The sequence below is a fragment of the Centroberyx affinis genome, unplaced genomic scaffold (assembly GCF_046629955.1).
Source record: "Centroberyx affinis isolate AG114_WGS23_722 - 3 ecotype Tasmania unplaced genomic scaffold, CSIRO-AGI_Caff_v1 ptg001691l_1, whole genome shotgun sequence".
Lineage (NCBI taxonomy): Eukaryota > Metazoa > Chordata > Actinopteri > Beryciformes > Berycidae > Centroberyx > Centroberyx affinis.
Window position 1 is genome coordinate 202,461 of NW_027280109.1, and position 22,500 is coordinate 224,960.

General features: G+C 40.4%; 1 protein-coding gene across 4 annotated transcripts; it reads left to right on the forward strand.

Annotated features, from left to right (window-relative positions):
• Positions 1-1,211: 1,211 nt before the first annotated feature.
• Positions 1,212-15,828, forward strand: elac2 (elaC ribonuclease Z 2). Of its 4 annotated transcripts, XM_071528608.1 has the most exons (25): positions 1,212-1,258; positions 1,501-1,709; positions 2,906-2,956; positions 3,093-3,163; positions 4,415-4,479; positions 4,588-4,645; positions 4,752-4,820; positions 4,960-5,112; positions 5,893-5,948; positions 6,054-6,112; positions 6,540-6,612; positions 6,703-6,815; positions 7,904-8,002; positions 8,113-8,251; positions 9,332-9,417; positions 9,705-9,826; positions 10,036-10,132; positions 10,829-10,967; positions 11,110-11,148; positions 11,320-11,429; positions 11,845-11,944; positions 12,925-13,045; positions 13,474-13,552; positions 14,048-14,192; positions 15,370-15,828. In XM_071528608.1, exons 2-25 carry the CDS (start codon positions 1,513-1,515, stop codon positions 15,616-15,618), a joined length of 2,490 nt encoding a protein of 829 aa, XP_071384709.1. In that variant the 5' UTR covers positions 1,212-1,258; positions 1,501-1,512; the 3' UTR covers positions 15,619-15,828. The 4 variants fall into 4 exon arrangements, with proteins under 4 accessions (XP_071384709.1, XP_071384707.1, XP_071384708.1 ...); XM_071528606.1 differs by having other exon boundaries at positions 1,230-1,709; XM_071528607.1 differs by having other exon boundaries at positions 1,230-1,709; positions 9,335-9,417.
• The last annotated feature ends 6,672 nt before the right edge of the window (positions 15,829-22,500 follow it).

Below are 22,500 nucleotides of genomic sequence, written 5' to 3' on the forward strand. Positions count from 1 at the left end.
AATTTATGTTTAATCTTTGCTCTGCATTATAATGATAGAAACTACAAGATTAAATCTGGACACATTGGATTCACATTTCCAAACCCAGTTGACACCCATGTACTATTACTATGAATAGTTAATTCCAGTGTAAATGCTCAAACAGTTCACAAAGTGAGCTCTATATTTTCCTCTAAGCTATTTATTTAATACCTTTTTAAGAGACAGGAACTTGCCGATTCAACTGTCCAACATCACTGGAAATGTGAAGTCAACTTTCCCTTTAAATCTACTCAGAATTTACAGTTTCCACGGTAACACAAGTGAAGCAGAATCAGTATCATCTTTTAAATCATTTCTTAAAATTTTAAAAAGTTTTTTAGACTTGCTTTCATATTATGTTTTAACTATTGTTTCTGCCCTCTGTTTTGAGTATGATTGCTTTGATTCTTAAAGCACTTTGTAAACTGCTTTACCTTTGTAAAGTGCTATACATATTCTTATTAGGTCTTTTATTTATTTATTGTTTACTTTTTTTTATCGAGCAATATGCAAACAATGCAAAACAACAGGGTAACAAAGACAGCAGTTTGACAGATAATTTTGATAAGATATTGCAAAGAAGCTGAAACAAAATAAATAAATAAATGAATAAATACAAATATGAAGATGGTAAATACTTATTCCCTGTTAATTCCACACAACCTGAAGAATCTTTTGTATATTATTATTCTTTCCATAATTCTGATGACATTTCATACTTTGTATTAAACCAGAAGGTATGGCTTTTATAACAGAATGTAATTCTTTATAATGGATAGGGAAACTGTATGTACATAAATCGCTCATAGTCATGTAAATTGCCTGATTCATCAAATATATCAATTTATTTATGCCTCTTTGGTGCCATTTTCGTAAGAAAAGCGACTTGTTTCTAACAACAACGTCAGCATTGTTCCAAAGATATGTTTTCTGTGGAGAGAAGTTGTGGTTGTAGCATATTTTCTAAGATAACAGAGTTAGCTGATGAAACTCAGACATTTGAAATGGCAACCAGGGCTTTTATTTTGTAGTAGTCTGTTTATCCTAGACGCTGACGCTGGAACAAATTCTCTCCCCGCCTACTTATCTCAAGGAACCACTGTGATTGGTTCGCAGACTTGCCACGTGATTCTCCGCACCAATGAGCGATAAGATCTTCATTACGTCATCATTAGATGCCGGAATTAAATGTCACATGTGTCAACCTCTAAAGCACTGGATGTGTATCTACCATTAGGTAATTAATGCCTTTTTTAGAAAAGTGTGTGGCAATGTCAGTCCAAAAAAATATTGAGTGCTTTTGCATGTGATTTGCCCGCGTTGGTTTATTTATTTATTTTATTACGCTGGATGTTTATTATGAATACGGTTCATCTGAGGCTGAAATCCTTTGCATTGCTGTTTGTGAAAGGCACATTCGCTGCTCGTCCTCCAGCAGTCGCATGCTGTGATTCTCGCTTTCACCGGACTGTTTTCCAGTTTTTCCGGACAATGGCGACTACCACGGAGAGGAATCCGCTGGGCGCAAAGAAAGCCAAGCAGAAGGAGCCGCTGCGGCGCGTGAAAGCTAAAGAGAATAGACAGAAACGTCTCGAAGTGCACGGGCCGTCCACCGTGTACCTGCAGGTGGTCGGTGCCGGGAGCAGGGACAATGCTGCATCACTTTATGTTTTCTCCGAGTACAACAGGTAAAAACACGCAGGGTGGACACACACACACACTACAGAAACATAGTGAAATAGCTCAGAACTTTTACTTTGAAACACACCTGTAATCAGTTTACCCACCTTTTTTTTTAGGGATGGGATGATATGCTTATCTCACGATACGATTTGATATGCGACGTGGGGTTCACGATTAGATACAACCACGATAAGATGTAATGAATGAAAGTTCAATGACAAAGCATGACTGTGCAGATTTATGTTTATTTCTGAGCCACAAATCTTTCTAGGGATGGCATTGGCTCGCTAAAATGTAAACAACAATTTAAAAAATGTCATTACAAAGTGAAAATAATATAATTTAGACAAAGAGCTTGTGAAATTGTGATGGTCAATCCGTCTCATTTGTGATTACTACAGCAGAATGAAATGTAGCTAATGTCATAATTAGGGCTGGGCAATATATTGATATTATATCGATATCGTGATATGAGACTAGATATCGTCTTAGATTTTGGATATCGTAATATCGTGATATGGCATAAGTGTCTTTTCCTGGTTTTAAAGGCTGCATTACAGTAAAGTGATGTCATTTTCTGAACTTACCAGACTGTTCTAGCTGTTCTATTATTTGCCTTTACCCACTTAGTCATTATATCCACATTACTGATGATTATTTATCAAAAATCTCATTGTGTAAATATTTTGTGAAAGTACCAATAGTCATCCCTACAATATCAAGGTATTTGGTGAAAAATATTGTGATATTTGATTTTGTCCATATCGCCCAGCCCTACTTACAACTGAACATTTAGCCCATTTTGTAGAAAATACAGAGATATATATCGTGTTTCGCCATTCAGCCTAAAAATACCGAGATATGATTTTTGGTCCATATCGCCCGGCCCTAATCACAATGCATTTTTCTGCCCTGTGATACTTACTGTCACATTTTTGTGTTGTGATATATTGAATTTCGATGTATCGGCCCATCCCTAATTCATAATATACATCATTGTGAACAGTATCGAACTGCTGCGTGAAGTTACAGTCTTTTAAGGAGGAAAAAGGCGTAACTTGACGCTTTTCTGAAAATAGAATTGATTTTTGTGCATATTGGTTGTCATTTGCCTAATGATGATCGCTGACTCGAGGCCAAATAGTTTACTCACCTTTTTATTCCCCACTACAACACTGCTTGAACCAAATCCTTCCTTCAGGTACCTGTTCAACTGTGGCGAAGGAACGCAGAGACTCATGCAGGAACACAAGTAAGCTGCTTTGTCCACAGTGACACACACACACACACACACACACACACACACACACACACACGCATTATCATCATCTCCTTCGCACTGATGTACAACAGAACAGAGAGCTGATGTGTGTATTTTCTCCTGACAGGCTGAAAGCTGCTCGCCTGGACAACATCTTCCTCACCAGAGTGAGCTGGGAGAACGTCGGGGGTTTGTCAGGTCCGCCGCGTCCGTATGACACTGAACAAAAATGACCTGAGAGTTTTGTTTAGAGGAATACACCAAGAGGAGGAGGCTGGCCCGGTGGTCAGCTCATCAGTTAAGTGATGAGAATATATAGACACCAAAATCATCCATGTGTGTACAGTCCAGTGCTCCATGCTAACACTTTAGAACTATGTTGAGTGATAGGAGGCCACTAGCATCATCTAAAGTAAGAAGACTGACTGTTTAGAAATAAAAAGCGGTTAGTTGTTTTAGGGCTGGGCGATAATCAATATTATCGTTTATCATCTTTCAGTGGAATCATATCGTGATGATATGAAGATATTTTGATATCGTGACACACATTTCTGCTGTCTAAATTGATGATGACAAGCAAATTTTACTTAAAAACTCATAAAATGAAGTATGGTAGGAAAATTATTTGAATATTTCTGTTTTGTTTGACATCACACCTAACATCACCATTTGATTCAATGAGATGAACATTAATTTGATTATTTAACATGATTTTGCATACATGAACCATATCGTGATATATATTGATATCAAGAAAAATCCTTATGATTATCATGATATTGATTTCAACCATATCGCCCAGCCCTAAGTTGTTTTCATTATAAGGTCTGTAGATTCATAAATTTAAAAAATGAAATATCATTAACTCAGTATAGATGATGTAGCCAGGTTTATTTTTGGAACTATTTCAGGTGAGCAACCCTGTATTCATCCGCTGTGCAGTGATTTTTAACTGCATTTTTTTGACTGCACACAGTCTCCTATCATCCACCACCTTCACTTCTTATGGAAACAGGGAAAGTAGTCCCTGGTAGTTCAAAACGGTATGTTATTTTTGTATCATATTTAATGCACATTTTATCATAAGCCGACACATAACTGCCAAGCTTATCTGCATATACCATTTAGCTTTAGAGCTGCCACAAGCTCTCATTTTCTCACTTTTGAGATAATGCTAGTAGCGCACTGTCACTCAACATAGTTTATACTAAAGTGTTAGCATGGAGCACCGGAGCCAACGATCTACCAGGGACACATGGATGATGTTGGCGTCTATGTTCTCATCATGTAACGGGTAAGTTGACCAATGGGCCAATCTCACAAAAAGTTGATGTATTCCTTTAACTACTGGCTTGTTATGGGCACCTGTTTTCTCTTTATTCGTTATTAGAGATTCATGGTAAAAATGTTTCCACTGTAACTCATCCAGATCTGTGGTTTCTACTGCAGGGATGATTTTAACCCTGAAGGACACCGGCGTTCCTGAGTGTGTCCTTTCTGGACCGCCAAACCTGGTGAGGCGGTGAACCACACATGTCTGAAATAGGTTTTCAATGTAATTTGCACTCACTTTAAATCTACTGTCTCTCTCTCTCTCTTCTGGTCTGCCTGTTTCATTAAAGGAGAACTACTTAAATGCCATCAAGGTGTTTTCTGGACCACTGGAAGACATCAAGCTGTGTATGTTGAATTTGTAATTGCAGAAATGGCATAGATAAGTGCATTATTTTGTGTATTTGGTAGATCTCGCTTTGTGATATTTACTGTGCCTATCATACACTCCTAGCGGTTCGACCATACACCGAAGAGACTTATGCAGATGACACAATGGCGGTTTATCAAGTGCCAATATTTGGTAAGTTCAAACATACTTGGCCATTTTCTCTCATCTTTCCCGCCTTGCATATTCACTTACATTATATCTGAATGATTATATCCTTCTGAAAGTCTCTTGCTTGTCACCTGACTCTTGTTTCTCTGTCGGCGCTCTGTAGCCCAGTTGAGGGGCGACGGCAGAAAGCTGTCCCCCCGGGCGGGGGGGAGCAGCCCGTCCAGAAGCCCCTCGTCCCACAGGACAGACCTGTGGAGCCCCCAGGACAAAGAGGAGGGGCACACTAACAACAGCAGAGAGCGGCCACGCAGTCCAGGTGAAAACTGGGGACACACTACAGGAGCTTCAGGCTGATAGACACCAGATTCTGTTTTTATTTTTATTATTATTAACACAGAAAGATAGAGAGGAGGATTAGGGCCACATGTGAAAAATTTGAGTTCTTAGTTTTAGGGCTGCAACTAACGATTATTTTCATTGTTGTTGATTAGTTGCTTGGTCTATAAAATGTCAGAAAATGGTGAAAAATGTCCATCAGTGTTTCCCAAAGCCCACGATGACGTCCTCAAATGTCTTGTTTTGTCCACAACCCAAAGATATTCAGTTTACTGTCATAGAGGAGTAAAGAAACCAGAAAATATTCACATTTAAGAAGCTGGAATCAGAGAATTTTGACTTATTTTTCTTAGAAAATTACTCAAACCGATTAATCGATTATCAAAATAGTTGGCGATTAATTTAATAGTTGACAACTAATCAATTAATCGATTAATCGTTGCAGCTCTAATTAGTTTAAAGTCAGAATTCTGACTTCTGACTAATCAGAACTCAAATAAATGTGTCACATGTGGCCCTAATCCTCTTCTGTAGAAAGAATAGAGAATAAAAATACAAAATAAACAACAAAACAACCAGATAAAACAAACTGTAGATTATGTAGATGCAGATTATATGTTATATTATTATTCTTATAATTTAGAGAATTCGTTTTTGACATCTTGCTTGTATACAGCTCATTAACACGGGCACCGCACAGTAAAGCAGCTTGTGCACATGAAAAGCAGTTTTAGAATTGTTTGTCTGAAATATATTGCAGGTGGAATACCAAAATCAGCAAGAGATGCCTCTTTGGTGGTTGCCTTCATATGCAAGGTAGGTCATCTTAAAAATGTCAACACCCTATATGTGATTTACTCATGTAAGAACTCTCTCTCTCTGATGCTCTTCTTATCCTCTTCTTATCCAACTCTTTTGCAGCTTCACCCTAAGAAAGGAAACTTCTTAGTTGCTGAAGCCAAGGAGCGCGGATTGCCTGTGTAAGTGGATTAGAGTGTTTTAAGCCTTATATTGAAAATCAGATATGGTCCAGTCAGTGTTGTCCACCTCTGATATGATGGACATGATGCAGTTTGATGAAACATTTACATATTTCCGGTATAATTGATCAATACTACGCTTTTCCACCCTGTCGAGAATACAATTCTGTGGGAAACGGTGAATTATTACTTTTGTTAATAATTGTTACTTGTTATTTTTTTGGCATGAAAATGGTCAAATGTAAAGATGTTAAGTGAATATTGTCACAAAATATCAGCTACCGGTAGATTGAATGCAAAAATATCTGCATCTGCCTCTGTGTCTGCCTTAAAAAACCCATATCGGTCGAACCTTCATTTTACAATGTACCATAAATTGTTTTTGCCTTGTAGAACTTAATTGTAAAACTTTTTTCCCCCCCCACAGTGGCACGGCAGCGATCGGTCCGCTCATTGCAGCTCTGAAGGATGGGAGAAGTGTCGTGTACGAAGGGAAAGAGGTAACCTAAAGAGGATGCAGCTCCACAGTGTTTTAGTGTCTTTCAAATTCTCCGTTGTCGTCTGACATCGTCATTCCTGATGTCCTGCAGATCCGGCCTGAGGAGGTTTGTACTCCGACCGACCCAGGACCCGTCTTCATCGTCGTCGAATGTCCCTCTGAGGACTTCGTCGAAGCCGTTTGCTCCAATCAGCAGCTAGGCAGGTAGCGTCCCGATGAGCTCGACCAGACGTGCTCCTACTTCTTATGAAACTAGACATGCTGTACTGCTTTTAATCCGGTTTCTTTCTCCTGTAACTGAACTAAACTGAAACGTGCCTGTCAAAAGTTTGGGGACACCTTGCCTTTTGTAAATGTTCTAAAAGTACTATTTGATTTTTCTCTGTTATTTTTCAATTAAGAAGTAAGGGAAAAAAATGCCTGCAATGCTTTTGTTAACATAAAATAGATATTTACTAATACTTTGGATATATTTCTTCAACACTCAGCTTCATGTTCATCAAAGTGTCTCTTTGGTGTGAAGAGAAGGTTTTTGATGGCAGAGCGTCTCTGAGGAAAGCCTGGGAAAACAGGCTGTTCACATGAAGAAAGTGTGAGCAGCAGTTCAGCTGCTAAGGAAGATTTTTTGATGAACGTATAGTTTAATTGTTTCAGTGTTATCATCACAAATATTTGCATGTATGATTTTGGTTTTTTGTTAGTCTTTAATGGGGTTAAGTTATTGCAAACTGACACAAAAACATGTTTATTTATTAAACATTTTCAATGCTAGGTGTCCCCAAACGTTTAATGGCCAGTGTATGTAAAAGTATTTGCTTGTTTAATTGAGTTGGGCTGCTGATGGACGGTGTTTCATCGTCTTCAGGCCAAGGTTATTATAGTTTTGCATTTTTCATTCGTTTTTATTTTTATTTGGTTTTGACTTTTTGTTTTCAATTTCAGTTTCGGTTTAATTCGTTCTTAAAGTGGGTTTGCTAGTTTAGTTTAGTTTTTATTTTTTGAACATGCTTAGTTTTAGTTATGTTTTTATTAGTTTCAGTGTTAGTTTTAGTCTTTTTCTGTAATATGGGGTGTTTGTCAGGGGCGAGGTTCAAAAATTCTAAATACTAGGCTTATGTATGAAATAAATTGGCAAAGACGAAAACTAAAGACATTTTCTCTATAATTTTAGTTTATTTTTGTTAGTTTTGTAAACACACAATACAGTTTCAGTTAGTTATCGTTTATTTTTATTTCACACCTAGTTTTCGTTACTTCGTTAGTTTTCATTAATGATAATAACCTTGCTTCAGGCACCAAACTGGAGGGGCGGAGGAGCCTGCTGCCTTAGTGGTCCACATGACTCCAGAGTCCGTCCTGAAAACGGATCAGTACAGAGAGTGGATGGAGAGGTATGTGTTCACTCTTTTTTTAACCACAGACTCCTCCTGAGAGGCTCCTCATTTCGTAGATCTACAGTTTCACTTATTGATGCTGAGAGTCATCTTGTGTGTTTCTGCAGGTTTCCGTCCACAACGGAGCATCTGATCCTCAACGAACAGGTGTGTGCGGTCCACAACATCAGGAGCCACAAGATTCAAGCTCAGCTGAACATGATTCACCCGGAGATCTTCCCACCACTCAAGCTTTATAAAACAAAGGTAACAGCAGCCGTGAGACATAATCTGTCCAGCACACACTGATGGGGGCGTGTCCTACCAAAAGGCTCTTTAACAAACTGATTTCAGCTCACAGGTTCCCACTGGAATATCATGGAAGTTAGAGAGGTGTAGTCCAGACAGGGAAAGTCAGGGAATTTGATACATTTTCCAGGGAAGTCAGGGAATATCAGGGAATTTGGCAAATGTGTCACTTTACAGGAATATACCAGAATGTATTTCACAACTTGTTTCACTCATTCATTGCACTAGATGGTTTTCAGACCAACTGTAGTGGAAACCAGACTGCTCACTCCTTTAGAAAACATTCACAAACCAGGAACAAAGAAAATTTTTAGGTCATGGAAGCGCTCCAACTACGTGTTGGAAACACATGGAAAAGTCATGGAACTTTACATTGGGGCAACAGTGGGAATACTGAGCTTATCTCTTTAACAACAACATATTTACATATATTACCTGCAACTGTAAAATGAATATATTTGGTGAGGTGAATAGTCTTTAACGATGCATGTCTATAAATCTTTACTAATAATACTATACTATACTATATATACACTAATAATTTACTAATAACTCTTTTTTGTACATACTGTGTGTATGGCCCTCAGTAGAACTGTTAATGTGAATATTTGCACATCCTGTATATATTCCCATATTTCACATAATTGTTTTCTTCATTTTCTCATATGTTTCTAATTTGCTATATATTGCATGTGTACTAATAACATTTTTATAATTTTAAACGTATTTCATACTGAATACTTTCCCATACTTTGCATTCATACACTTCTACTTACTATCTTCTAGTCTTGGAATTGACATTTTGTATGTTTATACAACACCCATTTGCTCTATTCTTGTTTATATTTTTCATTACTGTATCCTGTTCATATTTGCTGCAGGTACTGCTGCATATTTGACACACAGAAACTTTGTTTCTATAGGGCTTACCTAAAAACAGAGTTGACTGACTTTACAAAGGGACACAAAATCAGGTATAGTCCATAAAAAGGAGATAAAATATCAAAAACGGACTCTCTTTTTTGTGATATTCCTCAGGAGACTCAGGCTGCGCTGCATGTCCCCAACGTCAGAGGCGAGTGTCTGCTGAAGTTCCAGCTCAGACCCGTAATGGAGTGGCAAAGGTTAGTTTGTCCTTCAATCCCCCCAATTTACCAAACATTACTCTGCAGCTCCAAGGCCTGCCTTGTCACAGAAAACAATCTGGAATGGACCACTGCACTTGGCCACTTTCTTTTCTTTTTTTCTTAAAAGTGTCAGGCTGTTTTTTTTTCTTTCTCCTCCTTCCCCCTGCTTCTCTCAAGTACTGTAGCAGAGCGCCAAGGTCAGATGTGAAAAGAATCCCCTGTTTCCCCGGTAGTGTTTGTGCGGGCGGTGGTGTGTGTGCTTCACTCTGTGTCTCATTCGTTAGAGATGCCATCCCCTCTTGTGATGCCGAGGAGTTTGTGAAAGAAGCTTCTGAGGTCCCGAACTTTCTCCAAGCGGTGGACGAGTGCAAGCGGTTTCGCTCCACTGACGCTGCAGTGCTGTCTGGTGAGTTCTGCTCTGGAAGGTTTTTTTTTTTTTTTTTTTTTTTTTTTTTTTTAGCCTAACAAAACTTTTTCTTACTTTTTAAGTGGACGATCCTTCAATAACTTTTAATGTGAACAAAGTGTAAATTCAGTCAGGCTCTCTTTTTTTTGGGGGGGGATTTTTGGATTTGCATATTTCAGCGATTATGGAATTCTGTGTTTCTTATGCAGGCCAAGCAGAGAAATACCCAGAGGTGGTTTTCTTGGGAACTGGATCGGCACTTCCCATGAAGATCAGGAACGTCAGCGGCACTTTAGTCAATATCAGGTACGGGGGCTTCAGGTGTGCCCATATACATAAGATATTAAAGTCCCCATGAAATTAGATTTTTGAACAGTCCCGCCCCTCTGCATCCCCCCCTTCAGAAAAAACTGCCTTTCTCTCCCTGACTGATATCCCATTGGTTTAGACTTTTGAATGATCCCTCACTGCGTTATGCCCCACCCCAACATCCTGTATCAACGGGAAACGCATCAAATCATGGAAGTAAAGATTCTGTTTCATGCCGTCTTAATGGTTGCACTAGACAAGATTTATCAGGCTAAATCATCACAAAGTGGGACTGCAACAGAAGAAGAGCATCCTGTCCCGCCTAATTGAGACGCTATAGATTCGCCCTGTTTGCCCAAATTATATTCTCGTGTCGGGACGGACACTTCTACACCCACAAGAAGTGATGAATTGAAACTTCCTAAACAGAGAAAGCAGGACTCACAAAATTAGATCTTTTCCTCGCTCGTCTCTTTGGTTTAATTTGGTATAAAGCATCACAGACCAGATGAGCGTGCTGTGTGCAGTTTTCCTAACATCACATTATATAATTTCTGTGTATTTAAGTTAAAATTGTAAACCTTAATATGTATACATGATCTACACACAATGTATTCACCTTCATATGCCCATTGATGGACATTTCTACTCTCTAGCTTGTATTTAGTAACTTGATCTGTTCCTTATTTGCAGCCCGACTCAGTCATTGCTGCTGGACTGCGGCGAGGGAACGTTCAGTCAGCTGTGCAGACACTATGGGGACGATGTGGACGACGCTCTCTCCAAGATCTCCACAGTCTTCATCTCACACATGCATGCCGACCACCACACAGTAAGCAGCTGGAAATACCAGTAGCTGCACATAAACCACATTTGGCTGTGGTTTTAATTTACTGGAAAGTCAGTTGAAAGTGAGCTGCTTCTAGCTTGTCATGAACAACCACTAATCCTGATATTCATCCTTTTTATCCAAGGGTTTGTTGAAGTTGCTGTACCAGAGGGAAAGAGCACTGGTATGTTAAAAATAAAGTTTCCATTTTAAATACTACTAAGTTGTATCCTTAGTTCATTTAAACTTTTTAAAGTTTTTTTTTTTTACTCCATTTGTGAGTATGGACATCCCTTGTATCTGGACCCTGCTTTTAAGTGTGACTGACTGAATGTCTCCTGCTTGTGGATCTTAGACTTCTCTTGGGAAGGCGTTCACCCCCATCTACCTGGTGGCTCCGGCCCAGATCATGACCTGGCTCAACCAGTACCACGACCACTGTGAGGAGATCCTCAGCCATGTCAAGTACGTGGACACAAAGACTTCTTAACACATCAACACAAACATTTCATTGTACTGTATGTACTCAGGCTATGGGTGAAACTCAGGTGCTCAGGTAAAAAGAGTTTTTGAGCTGAAAAGTGGGGTTGTGTTGCGCTTTTTGCATTGGTGTCAGTCCTATCTGCTCAGTAACCAACAAAAACAAAGCACTGATGAAAAAGGATTCCAGTTAAACATATTTTATCACCCTACCTGCGGTAAGCTAATGAGAGCGTTGAGCATTGATCTTAATCTGGTGCTCAAACATCCCCAATATTTACAGGAAGAGTTGGAAAAAATGCTGGCTTTTTTTGGGTCAGCCTCATCTTCTTAGAGTACCTACTCAGATTTCAAAATAGTCATTTTTCACTTCATGGAGTCTTTCATTTTGTTTTTTCAGCATTGTGCCTAACAAATTTTTGTGTGAGGGCGCTGAAGTGGCCAAGTACAAGACGAAGTCATTCATCCAAGCGTTGCTGAAGAAAAACGATCTGGAAAAGGTCTGTAGCTATTTGAACACATCAGGGCCGGGCGATATGACCTGAGATTACATTGATATCACTATATACTGTCACATTTACCTCGATAACGATAAATGAAATGATCATTTGTTTATTTTTCTAACCTCAGTGCAGAAATACTACATTCACTATTAGCGTCATAAATACAAAAAGTATGCTTTTATTTTGAAGGTAAACCCACCCACTGTTATTCTGTCCTTCTCCAGCTGGCTTGACCTCTGATCCTACTTTGAATATCTGATAGAATAGATAGAATAGATATTTATTGTCCTCAAAGAGGAGATTTGTTTCCACAGCCAATACAGGTGAAACACAGATACACTGAAAACATCGACATGAGAAACATACACATTATAGAGCACGACTCTGTTTAACTGAAGCAACATTAATTTTAACCGTTCATGCAAAGTTGGCTCCTTGACAAATGTATTTACCGAACAGACCAACATGTAGTAGAGCTGCAACGATTAATCGATTTAATTGATTAGTTGTCAACTGTTAAATTAATCGCCAACTATTTTGATAATCGATTAATCGGTTTGAGTAATCTTTTAAGAAAAATAAGTCAAAATTCTCTGATTCCAGCTTCTTAAATGTGAATATTTTCTGGTTTCTTTACTCCTCTATGACAGTAAACTGAATAACTTTGGGTTGTGGACAAAACAAGACATTTGAGGACGTCATCTTGGGCTTTGGGAAACACTGATCGACATTTTTCACCATTTTCTGACATTTTATAGACCGAACAGCTAATCGATTAATCGAGAAAATAATCGACAGATTAATCGACAATGAAAATAATCGTTAGTTGCAGCCCTACCATGTAGGAAATTTGGTAAATTGGTAAATGGTTTTGGTAAATTTTCGGTGTATTGCCCCGCCCTGCATCACATCCTTCAACATTAAAGGCTTCAGAAACGTTATACAGCTTGGTGTTCTCTTCTCCGTCTGTCTCTCAGTTCCAGACATGCTCAGTGCGTCACTGTAAGAACGCTTACGCCTGCAGCATCACCCACCAGTCTGGCTGGAAGCTGGCCTTCTCCGGTGACACCATGCCCTGCGACGCCTTCGCACACATGGGTTAGTACAGTCAGTCACACTCCGGTAGATCCAGGTTAGAGATGGATAACAGCAAAATGAGATTCATATAAGAGCATCTGGACCACAGCTGCACTATTTGGGTTGCCCTGCATAATTTATCAGATATTTCTTAATGCTTTCGATCACTCTCATAGCTGGCAGGCTCCTCTAATGGTTCTTGTGGGATCCCACTTCGTTGACTCTTTTTAAATTGCTTGACTGGATTCTGTCCAAGCAAAGCCTCCCAGAGACGGCGAGTGTATCCCATGCCTGTTCATTATAGATGGCTCAGCTCACCAGACAAACAGGGCGTGCCAATTCTTGATCACGCAGACTACCTGATTGATTTCCTGTGGGAAGAGGAAGAGGCGTCTGTGCAGCACTTGTGTGGCTCAAGTTTTGCGATTCTGTGTTTTTTTTTTTTAAAGGAAAGAGTGCAACCTTACTTATCCACGAGGCCACGCTTGAAGACGGGCTGGAGGAGGAGGCTGTAGAGAAAAGACACAGGTGAGTGAATATCATGACAGTGCATCATACAGCAACGACTCTCCCGGAGTTCACTGAGGCTTTACTGGTGTTTTATGCAAATGACTAAAATTGACTACTTCAAAAAAGGAAAGATAAAGCTCCATCTACTGCTGACAAAGCGATGCACTTTCTTTGCCGTTTTGAGATTGCTGGTATTTTTGAGTGCATTGTTATTTTCTGCATTCTACACAGAAATTGCCATTGATTTTTGTAAAAAAAAAAAAAAAAAAAAAATGTATGGAGGCAGAGTGAGCATCTGCCTTTTCACCAGCATCTTTTCTGTCTTTAGAAAAAGTATCCCCATTGAAATTGAATCAAAAGTGAATTTCCCTCCTGAGAAATACAGCTACAGGACTCCAAAAAGTTACTTTGTTGTTGCATTTCCTTGTGTTTTACCATTGGATGCAGTCTAGTACGTGATGCAAGTGTTATAACATAACTCTTTGACTCTGTGCTTGTTTTCCATCCTGGTAGCACAACCTCCCAGGCCATCGGTATCGGCATGAAGATGAATGCCGAGTTCATCATGCTCAACCACTTCAGCCAGCGTTACGCCAAGATCCCTTTGTTCAGTGAAGACTTCAACGACCGAGTGGGAATATCGTTTGACCACATGAGAGTAAGTGAGGCTCTTGAATTTGTGTCTTTATGCAGTGATGTTCGTTCGTCCGTTCGTCTGTCAGTCGCACCTGAACTCTCAGACGCCGCTGACCGGATTTTGACGAGACTTTGGGGAAATGATGCATCTCACCACCGAGTTATGACATTTTCAAAATTACCCTGATTGGCCCAAGGGAGGGGCGCTACAATTACAGCTGAAAATGAAAAATGTCAACAACCAGGTATAGCTCCCACACCGCAAGTTTGGATGACATGAAATCTGGTGCACATATGCACACATGCATCAGACTCTCATTCATATCTGCTACAAATTTGCCTCCAGGACCATCAATGAGAAACTGTTTTCCTCCTTGAGGCTTTTTCATTAATTTACTTAGTGGCCCAAAGGGTGACTGCATCATTTCCAATTATAATCCACCAATATTGTTGCATTTATTGTTGCAACCACAAATGCCAAAATGGAACGACTTACTTGTACTTGCCTTGTCCCATAACATAAATTCGTATACCTTTGTATACCTGTTACTGATTGGTCCAGAGGGGGACTGCATTATTCATGGGGGAACGGCATGTTCTCTGTTTAATCGTTTCTCCATTATGCTGTTCAACTGAGCCAATTTCAAATAAGGTCCCATCTGAAGATGCCTGGTTCATCTTTAAAATTGATGCTGTAGCCACAGTTTCAGGACTGGAATCCGAACTCCCATAGATAAATATCCAGAAGAATATTGATCAAACTCATGATGCTGAGTGTTAAAGTGTTTTTGGCACTGGACAGATTTCTCTCCAAGTGAGAAACCAGAGTCAAGCTGTTATACTGTTATATATTTCACCTGGAGCTTCTCAAGCTTCTGACAATAAAAGGAGACTGACCTTGTGGACTGCATGTAATGTTTGCCTGGATTACCATACGCATGAGCTTTATATATATTTTACCCTGTTCTTGGACAGTGTTTTCGTCGTCTATTTATATGTTATACTGTTCATTCTCTGAATTCTACACTGGTGTGACATTGCGTACAGGCATTCAGCGGTATTCCCTTGCAACGCTTCAGATGCGAGGTGTAAAACGTAGGAGGATGGAGGTGTTGAAGATCAGACTCCTGTGTGAGTGAAACCCAGACCTTCCTACCAGTCTGTTATTGACCCTTTCCTCCTCTTTCCTCTCCTCTCAGATCCGGTTCGGAGACTTTCGGGTCCTGCCCAGGCTGATTCCCGCGCTCAAAGCCCTGTTCGCCGAGGAGATCGGCGAGATGGAGGAGAGAAGAGAGAGGAGGGAGCTGAGGCACATGAAAGGAGGCCGCGCCGAAGTCAACAGCGAGCAGAAGACATCTGGAAGGGTCGAGGTGGGTCGAGGCGCCAAGCGAGACCAGGAGGAGGCGGCGGCACACAGCGTGGAAACCAAGAGACTGAAAGCCAGCTGAAGGTCCCAGGCTCCTATAGTACTGGATTAAAACACAAGCTCAGAGAATCAGACTTTTACTAAGTGCATCATGAGTCCTTTCATTTAAATTAATTCTGACTTGAACAAAACAGTGGTCTGTAAGTGATTTTTATTTGGCTTGTATTGCTGTGTACATAGAGCAAAGCTATGAATATAGTTTTTTTTTTTCGATTCAGAATAAAGCAGTATCACACAGTCTTTAGCTTGATATAGTCACGTTCTTATGAATTTGTTGAAGGTCTCATATCGTGTAAAACAGGATTTCCCTTGCCTCTTTGATTATAAAGGAGTTGGATGGTCTATCTAAACATGGTGAAAGTATTAAAACACATGGTCACCAACTAAATCCACACTATCCATATTAGAAAAGCGAGCCTCTAAACGAGCCGTTTAGACTTCCGTAACTTTGTGGCGTCACGAAGGTTCGCTCATTATTATTTTTGTAAGACTAGACTAGACTAACAAAGTGGTTTTTTTCAAAGGGGTTGAGCGGTTGTCATTGTTTATTAACCAGAGAGTTTTCCCTACCTGTAGCTGCCGGGCTGCAGTGTCTCATGTTTCACTCTTGAAACGGTTAGCCAATCAGAACAGAGGGGTCGTTAATATTAATGAGCCTTAGAGACACAGTGACAGAAACAGCCTGTTCTTGGTAAGGCTCAGAGAGATGCTGGAAAATGAACATGGACTTCAAGACATAAAATAAAATGGAATTGTAGAATATGGGATCTTTAATAGAAAAAGACAGTGGGAAATGCAAATCAGTATTTCAGATGTACAATGGGATGAAAAGGGGATATTTTTACTGTTTTGTCTGGAAAAAACTTGAGCATTTCAGCAAATCTTCCTCCATTTGAAGATAGACATCCATGTGACAGTCTTCTAATCTTATGAGCCAGAAGCCCTACTGGGCATTGCAGGCATCAGACTAGCTGCAAGAATGCTGTTTTGATGTAATATTTAACACATCCACCGACTGACGGCTGCTGGAATCCTTCTCCCATCTCTGAACTCCATGGACAGGTAGAGCAGTTTACTGTAAAACCACAGTAAGTGACAGCAGCGATGTTGAAATGTCTCTCACCGGTCCACATGGTGGCTGCAGTGAGCCATCTGAGCTTTTATCAGCCAGTGAATGGGGCCACAGGCCAAAGGAAAAGTCATCCAACATGGTAATACTTTAATGGAAAATGTTTTTTGTTTTTTTTCTTTTGCCACTTGGGGGAGTGGTAACCCTGAAAATCTCCTCTGCCCACAGCAACAATGAGTTTAAAAGTAGGGAATTCAGCCATTAGAGGGGTCAGTGGTGTATAATCACCAGCTCTACTGAAACCATTAGGGTCCAACACACTGCACTGCAAAGAACATCCATCTTAACAAGCCATTTAGTCTCATAATCAGCCTTCAAGACTTATTTTTCTTAAACCAAGAGAAACATTCTTCCATTGAGGTTTCCAATGCAGCTTCACTTGTTTCAGGAGTGTCTTGGAACAAGTCATAACAAGGCAGATCACTGCACTACTATCAAGAAAATGACACTTGATTCTACAAAATTCTTGAAACAAGTTGATTTGCAGTGGAAACAAGTGAAATTATCAAACCCCACTGCCAAATTTCTTCACTTGTTTAAAGAAGATTACGATTTTAGGACTCAATAATAGACTAAATGACTTGTCAAGATGGAGATTTTTTGGAGTGTGAAAAGTGTGGCCAAACACTGGGCTCAGAAACCGTTGGCAGGCATTTTGTTTTGGATGCAGTTCGGCCCGTACATGTTCGCTTCATGACATGACACCAACGCCAACTGTACACTGCGTCTGTGCTTCAGTCCAGTGAGAATGAACTTTGGATTTCAGAGGCTTGACCTTTCAATTACAGAGAAGACTTCGCCCTGGTTTTTCTCTAACAATATCCAGCGCTGGTCTGGCACTGAAGCTCTTTCACACCACTGTACCACCACACCCAAATGATTTCTCTGGATGGATGTGAATTGCATCACCAGTTGGACTTACAGTTTATATTTATTCTTTCAGCTGCCCCTGGTCTAAATTTGAGGCCAAAACAGTAAGAGCAACTTAAATGTTGAATGCATCAGCAATATCCAGAGGATTCCCCTCTCCTTTCTCAGAGAAGACAGGTGCTTGAACTCTGAAGTAAATGTGAGGTTTCTAAGAGGGCTGGAGGAGGCAGAAAATAACCTTCAACATAACAAGTGTTGAGGCAAAATGGCGGCACACTAAACCTAATCATCACTCGACCAGCAACAGACCACCGCAAATCAGTGTGAGTTTTGGAAGCACAATTTAAAATTTATTTAACATGCTAATTTTCACACAGAAAGCACCAGAGGCTTCCTTCTCCAGCGCACCAATCGCTGGCCTGCTTTTTCTTCCGTCTGACTTGAGCGGTGGATTCACTGAAGTAGATTTTTCGGGGTCAAGCACCCCGAGTCGACGAATTTAACATCAGCAGGCTGCCGACCCTCGGGTGGCGAGTCATCTTTCCCCGGAAAAAGAAACATTTACATGACTTTGGCTGGCGTAGCCTATTGTTTCTGCCTGTTTCTTCCATTGCAGATATTTGTGGATATGGGTTAGGCCCTCAAGGGATTCTTTTTTAAATTCAGGCTAATAAAAGGAAGAAGCCTCGCCGCCACCCCTGCATTCACTATCTAGTGCGGAGACTATCTGCCAAAAATAGCCGCGAATAAAAAGGGGAATGTCATTAAAATATAACATCATCAAACGGGCAGGCACCTGCGTTGCTCGTGTTTGTCATTGTTTATTTGGTGTGGAATGAAGGGAGACAGATCTAAACAAAGCGGGACGGGTGTGTGTGTATAGGAGGGGGGAGTGGGGGGGGGTTGTTGGTGGAGGAGCCTGGCTACAATCAGATACACCTCCTCCACGCGAATCCTTCGCCTCAGTCCAAAGTCAATTATGCAGCCTGCTCACCTCTCTTCACATTTTCTGCCTGGCTGCTGATTCAGAGAGCGGGCCGCCTCTCCTCTGGCAGGAATCAAAGTGTGAGGTAATCTGAGGGGACTTGTGTGAAAAAGGGATGGCGGGAGAGGCACCGGGGGCCGCTGAGCCCCTCGGATTGGAGGTCACAATCCCGGCCGGCGCGCCACTGTCGCCCGGACAGGCCGGTAATTGTGGTCAGGCGATCCGTCCCCGGCGGTTTGACCGGGATCCCCGCGTGGCTGTCAATCAGCCGTCACCTCGCATCAGGATCTTCATCCGGGACGCTCCGGCCCCTTTATCCTCCTGCGTAACCCGCTCTCTCCTGCAGCCTCCGGGCCCAGAGGCCACAAACACCCGCAGTCTCTTCCCATTCGCTTTTCCTGGCAAGGCGGCAAGAGAAAAGGCTACAAAATTGAGATCAAAGTTCCACGCCAGACCTTTGATAACTTTTGCAACACTGTGAAAATGGCTTTTCAGATGTGGTAAAGCAGCTTTGGGTGGGTGGAAAAAAAAGAGAAGAGGCCGGTGTAAAGGGTGTGTGTACGACAGAGGGCATTAGTATTCCATATAGTGCCGCCTGGGTCGGCCTCTCTTCCCCAGCATGGCTGGTCTGCATTAACAGACCGTCTGAGAGAGAAACCTCAGGAGGCAGCACTGGCACTCACCTGGCCCTGCATGTGAATAAAGTTAGATCCTCCCCAGCCAAAAACAATGAGGTATTCTTATATTCACAAGCAGTAACCACACAAATAGCACCTGCTGGCTGCTTCATAAATGCCAGACACCAAAGACTGGAGACGAAAGGAGGATCCAGCCTTGAAAATCTTTGTTTGTACACGGAGGGTTGTAATGGATAAAGTAGCATTGATTTTTTTGTTTTTTTGTTTGTGTGTTTGTTTGCCATTCAGACTCCAGACTCGTATAGAGGATTAAGAAACCGCTAGTAAAACAGAGGATGTTTCTAAAGGACATGCATTCACTAACTTCTTAAATAAAGATAAGCTTTGAGAGTTCGGGTGCAACGTGTGGTTCGGCGCGTACGCATGTGTTTTATACCTTATATCGTAATGAGAAATTCTCCTCAAAATATCACACAAGTTGAGAATTATAGGTCAGCTATTTAGGTCAACCTTCTCATTCCTGTCATTTGGTGCTTTGTTCATGGTGGAAAGCGTCATGGCTGCCGCTCCAGAATCTCCCAGTTTAGTGTTCAGTCGGACCGAGATCTGGTGACTGACACAGTTGTGGTATGTGGGGAAGTCAGTGGGGAATACCGCCGAATTCCTGTATATAAAACATTTCCTACACTTCAGGACAGCTTGTATTAGCAAACACTCATTACTGTCTCCTATGAGAAAGAACAGCATGTAACATTGTAGATCTCCCTAGAGTGGAAAAGCAACTGACCCTTTTATTACCAAGGGTTATTCTGTGAATAGGTGTACATTTCCTGCTTAGATATACTAGCTTTGCAGTGAGCTAGAGCTAATTTAAATGCTCACACAAGTAGTATATGAGTCTATAAAGTCTGTCTCCCATTCATTGTCAATAGGGCAGCTCCATTACCTGCTGTATCATGATGATATCAAAGATCAGTGTCCTGGTTCTATGTTTCTATGTTTCTGTTTTGAACTTTGGTATCTTGGGTGGTGTAGCTTCCTGGACACGATAAAACCCCAAAATCAGCAATTCTCTGTTATCTGTTGCTCCGGTAGAGATGATTGGAGAATTGTGGGTTTTTTTTGCCTCTCCATTCACTACCATTGTATGGAGGAACAGGTCTGAAAGTCATACTTCTAGCACATAAAGAAATAAGAAAATAATATGTTTACCAATAATTGTAAATAGGCAGAAAAAAACTGAGAGACTCGTTTTTTAATTATTGGCAAAATCTGCTTTGTCAAAGTCCTGTCTCCCACCTTTTTTCACCTATTTACAATTATTGGTAAACATATTATTTTCTTTGTTCCATCGGCATAAGTTTCCTCCAACCGGATTTCGATGTTACACTGGTTTACAGTAATAAACATAAAGAAAGCGATTCACTTAAAAACAATTCAGCAGTATGACTATTTTTATTTATATATTGTCAGAATCTGCTTCGTTGGCATTCAATATGGAGACCTATTGAGACCTGTTCCTCCATACAATGGCAGTGAATGGAGAGAGAAAAAACCCTTTAAAATAGTTTTTAAACTGATCAAACCATCAGTGACCACTTGTGTGTTGCAGATAGGGGACATTGAAGGAAACCGATCCCGTCAGGATAGGAATAAATCCACTACAGGATGAAAGTGATCATTCTGGTTTCTATTGGCATTCAGCGGTGAAAACCCAGCTTTCAATATATTTTACATCCCTCATTAACTCAGAGCTTTCCTTTATTTTGGCAGTTCCCAATATCAGCCGTTCCCTGCTGCCGTTCCCAGATTTCAACTCCGGTGTCTTTGTCTTGTTTATGTTTGAGCAGGCTAACAGTCACATCATAATGACATAATTATATATCATAGGTTGTAATCTTCTACTGATCCATCTATCGTGTCTACTGAACCATCACTGTACTGCGTTGTGCATTGATGTCTATTAAAAACAGACACCGACTGTAAATCAACAGTAATATACTAATTAAGAGAAAGTCTTGTGAAATATGGTTTAAGCCTGAATTAGGCTACAATGTATTGTTTTGTTATGTGAAAACCTCACAGCTCCCATTTCGGTGTTTTTCATGTTTTAGCTTCAATTGCAGAGTTACATGTTCCTCTATGAGTTGAGAAAATTCTTATTCTCAGGAAACCCTTTCAAAACCCTTTGGACAAACTCAAAAATGCATGGTGGTCAAGCTAAAAACCAGGCTGCTCTTCTTAGTTCCTGAAACGTTGTCATTTGATCACCAAATTTGCAAGTAAACAATAAAATGCCATTGCATTACTGTAATGCTAGACTGCTGTATGAGTGTACAGATAGACAGCTTGTTCCAAATAAACAGCTTGTTGAATAGAGAAGCTCAAACAAAGAAGATCCAAATTGCATATAATAAAAGTTTATACAAACTTTGCATCTTTAAGTAGTATGTTAACCCTCCTATTATGTCTGTTTGACCCATTTCGGTTTCTGAGGGGAATTCATTTCTGGTTAACCTCTCTTTTTCTCCATGAAACTGTATGATTTTGCCTCATTCAGGGTCACGAACCTACATACAAAATATGGATACAGTGATGTGTTATGGGATGTCTGTGCATTTTAACTCTAAAACTATATTATATATATATGTTGATATGTGTTTTATATATGTATTTTATATGTGTAAGATAACTGAAAAGACCCAAAATAAACAAGCATTTTTGATGCATTTTATTATTGCATTTATCTATATTTATATAGCTTCATATTGTGTGATAGAAATTAGAATCCCCCCCCCACACACACACAATATTACCCCCCCCCCACACACACACACACACACACACACACGGTGTCAACCCTCCTCGTCTCCAAAAAAACATACATCACTGCATTTATTATGAATACTAAAGAGAGAACACACACACACAATCCTTAGAATAGGTAAAGAATTTAGATTTGAGAGTGTAGAAGATAGTCCTAAGTAATTCTAGTTAGACATGGAATATGCAAATCTCCATTGGAAAGCTGCCCATATCCTATCGCCTTTTAGTTGAACGGCATAAGAGCAAGCTGACCATGGTTGGAATAGTCAGAAGGAAAACAAAACAAAGCAGAAGTTCCCAGACAGTTTCTGGGGGATGCAGGACAGAACCGCTCATTCCTCTAAATGAGCTCCTTCTTCTCAAAATGCAATAGTTGTTTCTCGCCGCCTGAAGAGAATGAAGGATGTTCTTGCAAAAAAGGCACAATGCACAAAGATGCATTTCTGAGCTCAAGAG

What these genes read in the sequence shown, in the direction of transcription:
- elac2 (XM_071528606.1), top strand. Translation starts at nt 1,372, where the DNA reads ATGTTTATTATGAATACGGTTCATCTGAGGCTGAAATCCTTTGCATTG. An exon ending in TGACGCTGCAGTGCTGTCTG is followed by an intron (nt 9,827 to 10,035) that starts GTGAGTTCTGCT and finishes TTTCTTATGCAG; the next exon opens with GCCAAGCAGAGAAATACCCA. An exon ending in GGCACTTTAGTCAATATCAG is followed by an intron (nt 10,133 to 10,828) that starts GTACGGGGGCTT and finishes CCTTATTTGCAG; the next exon opens with CCCGACTCAGTCATTGCTGC.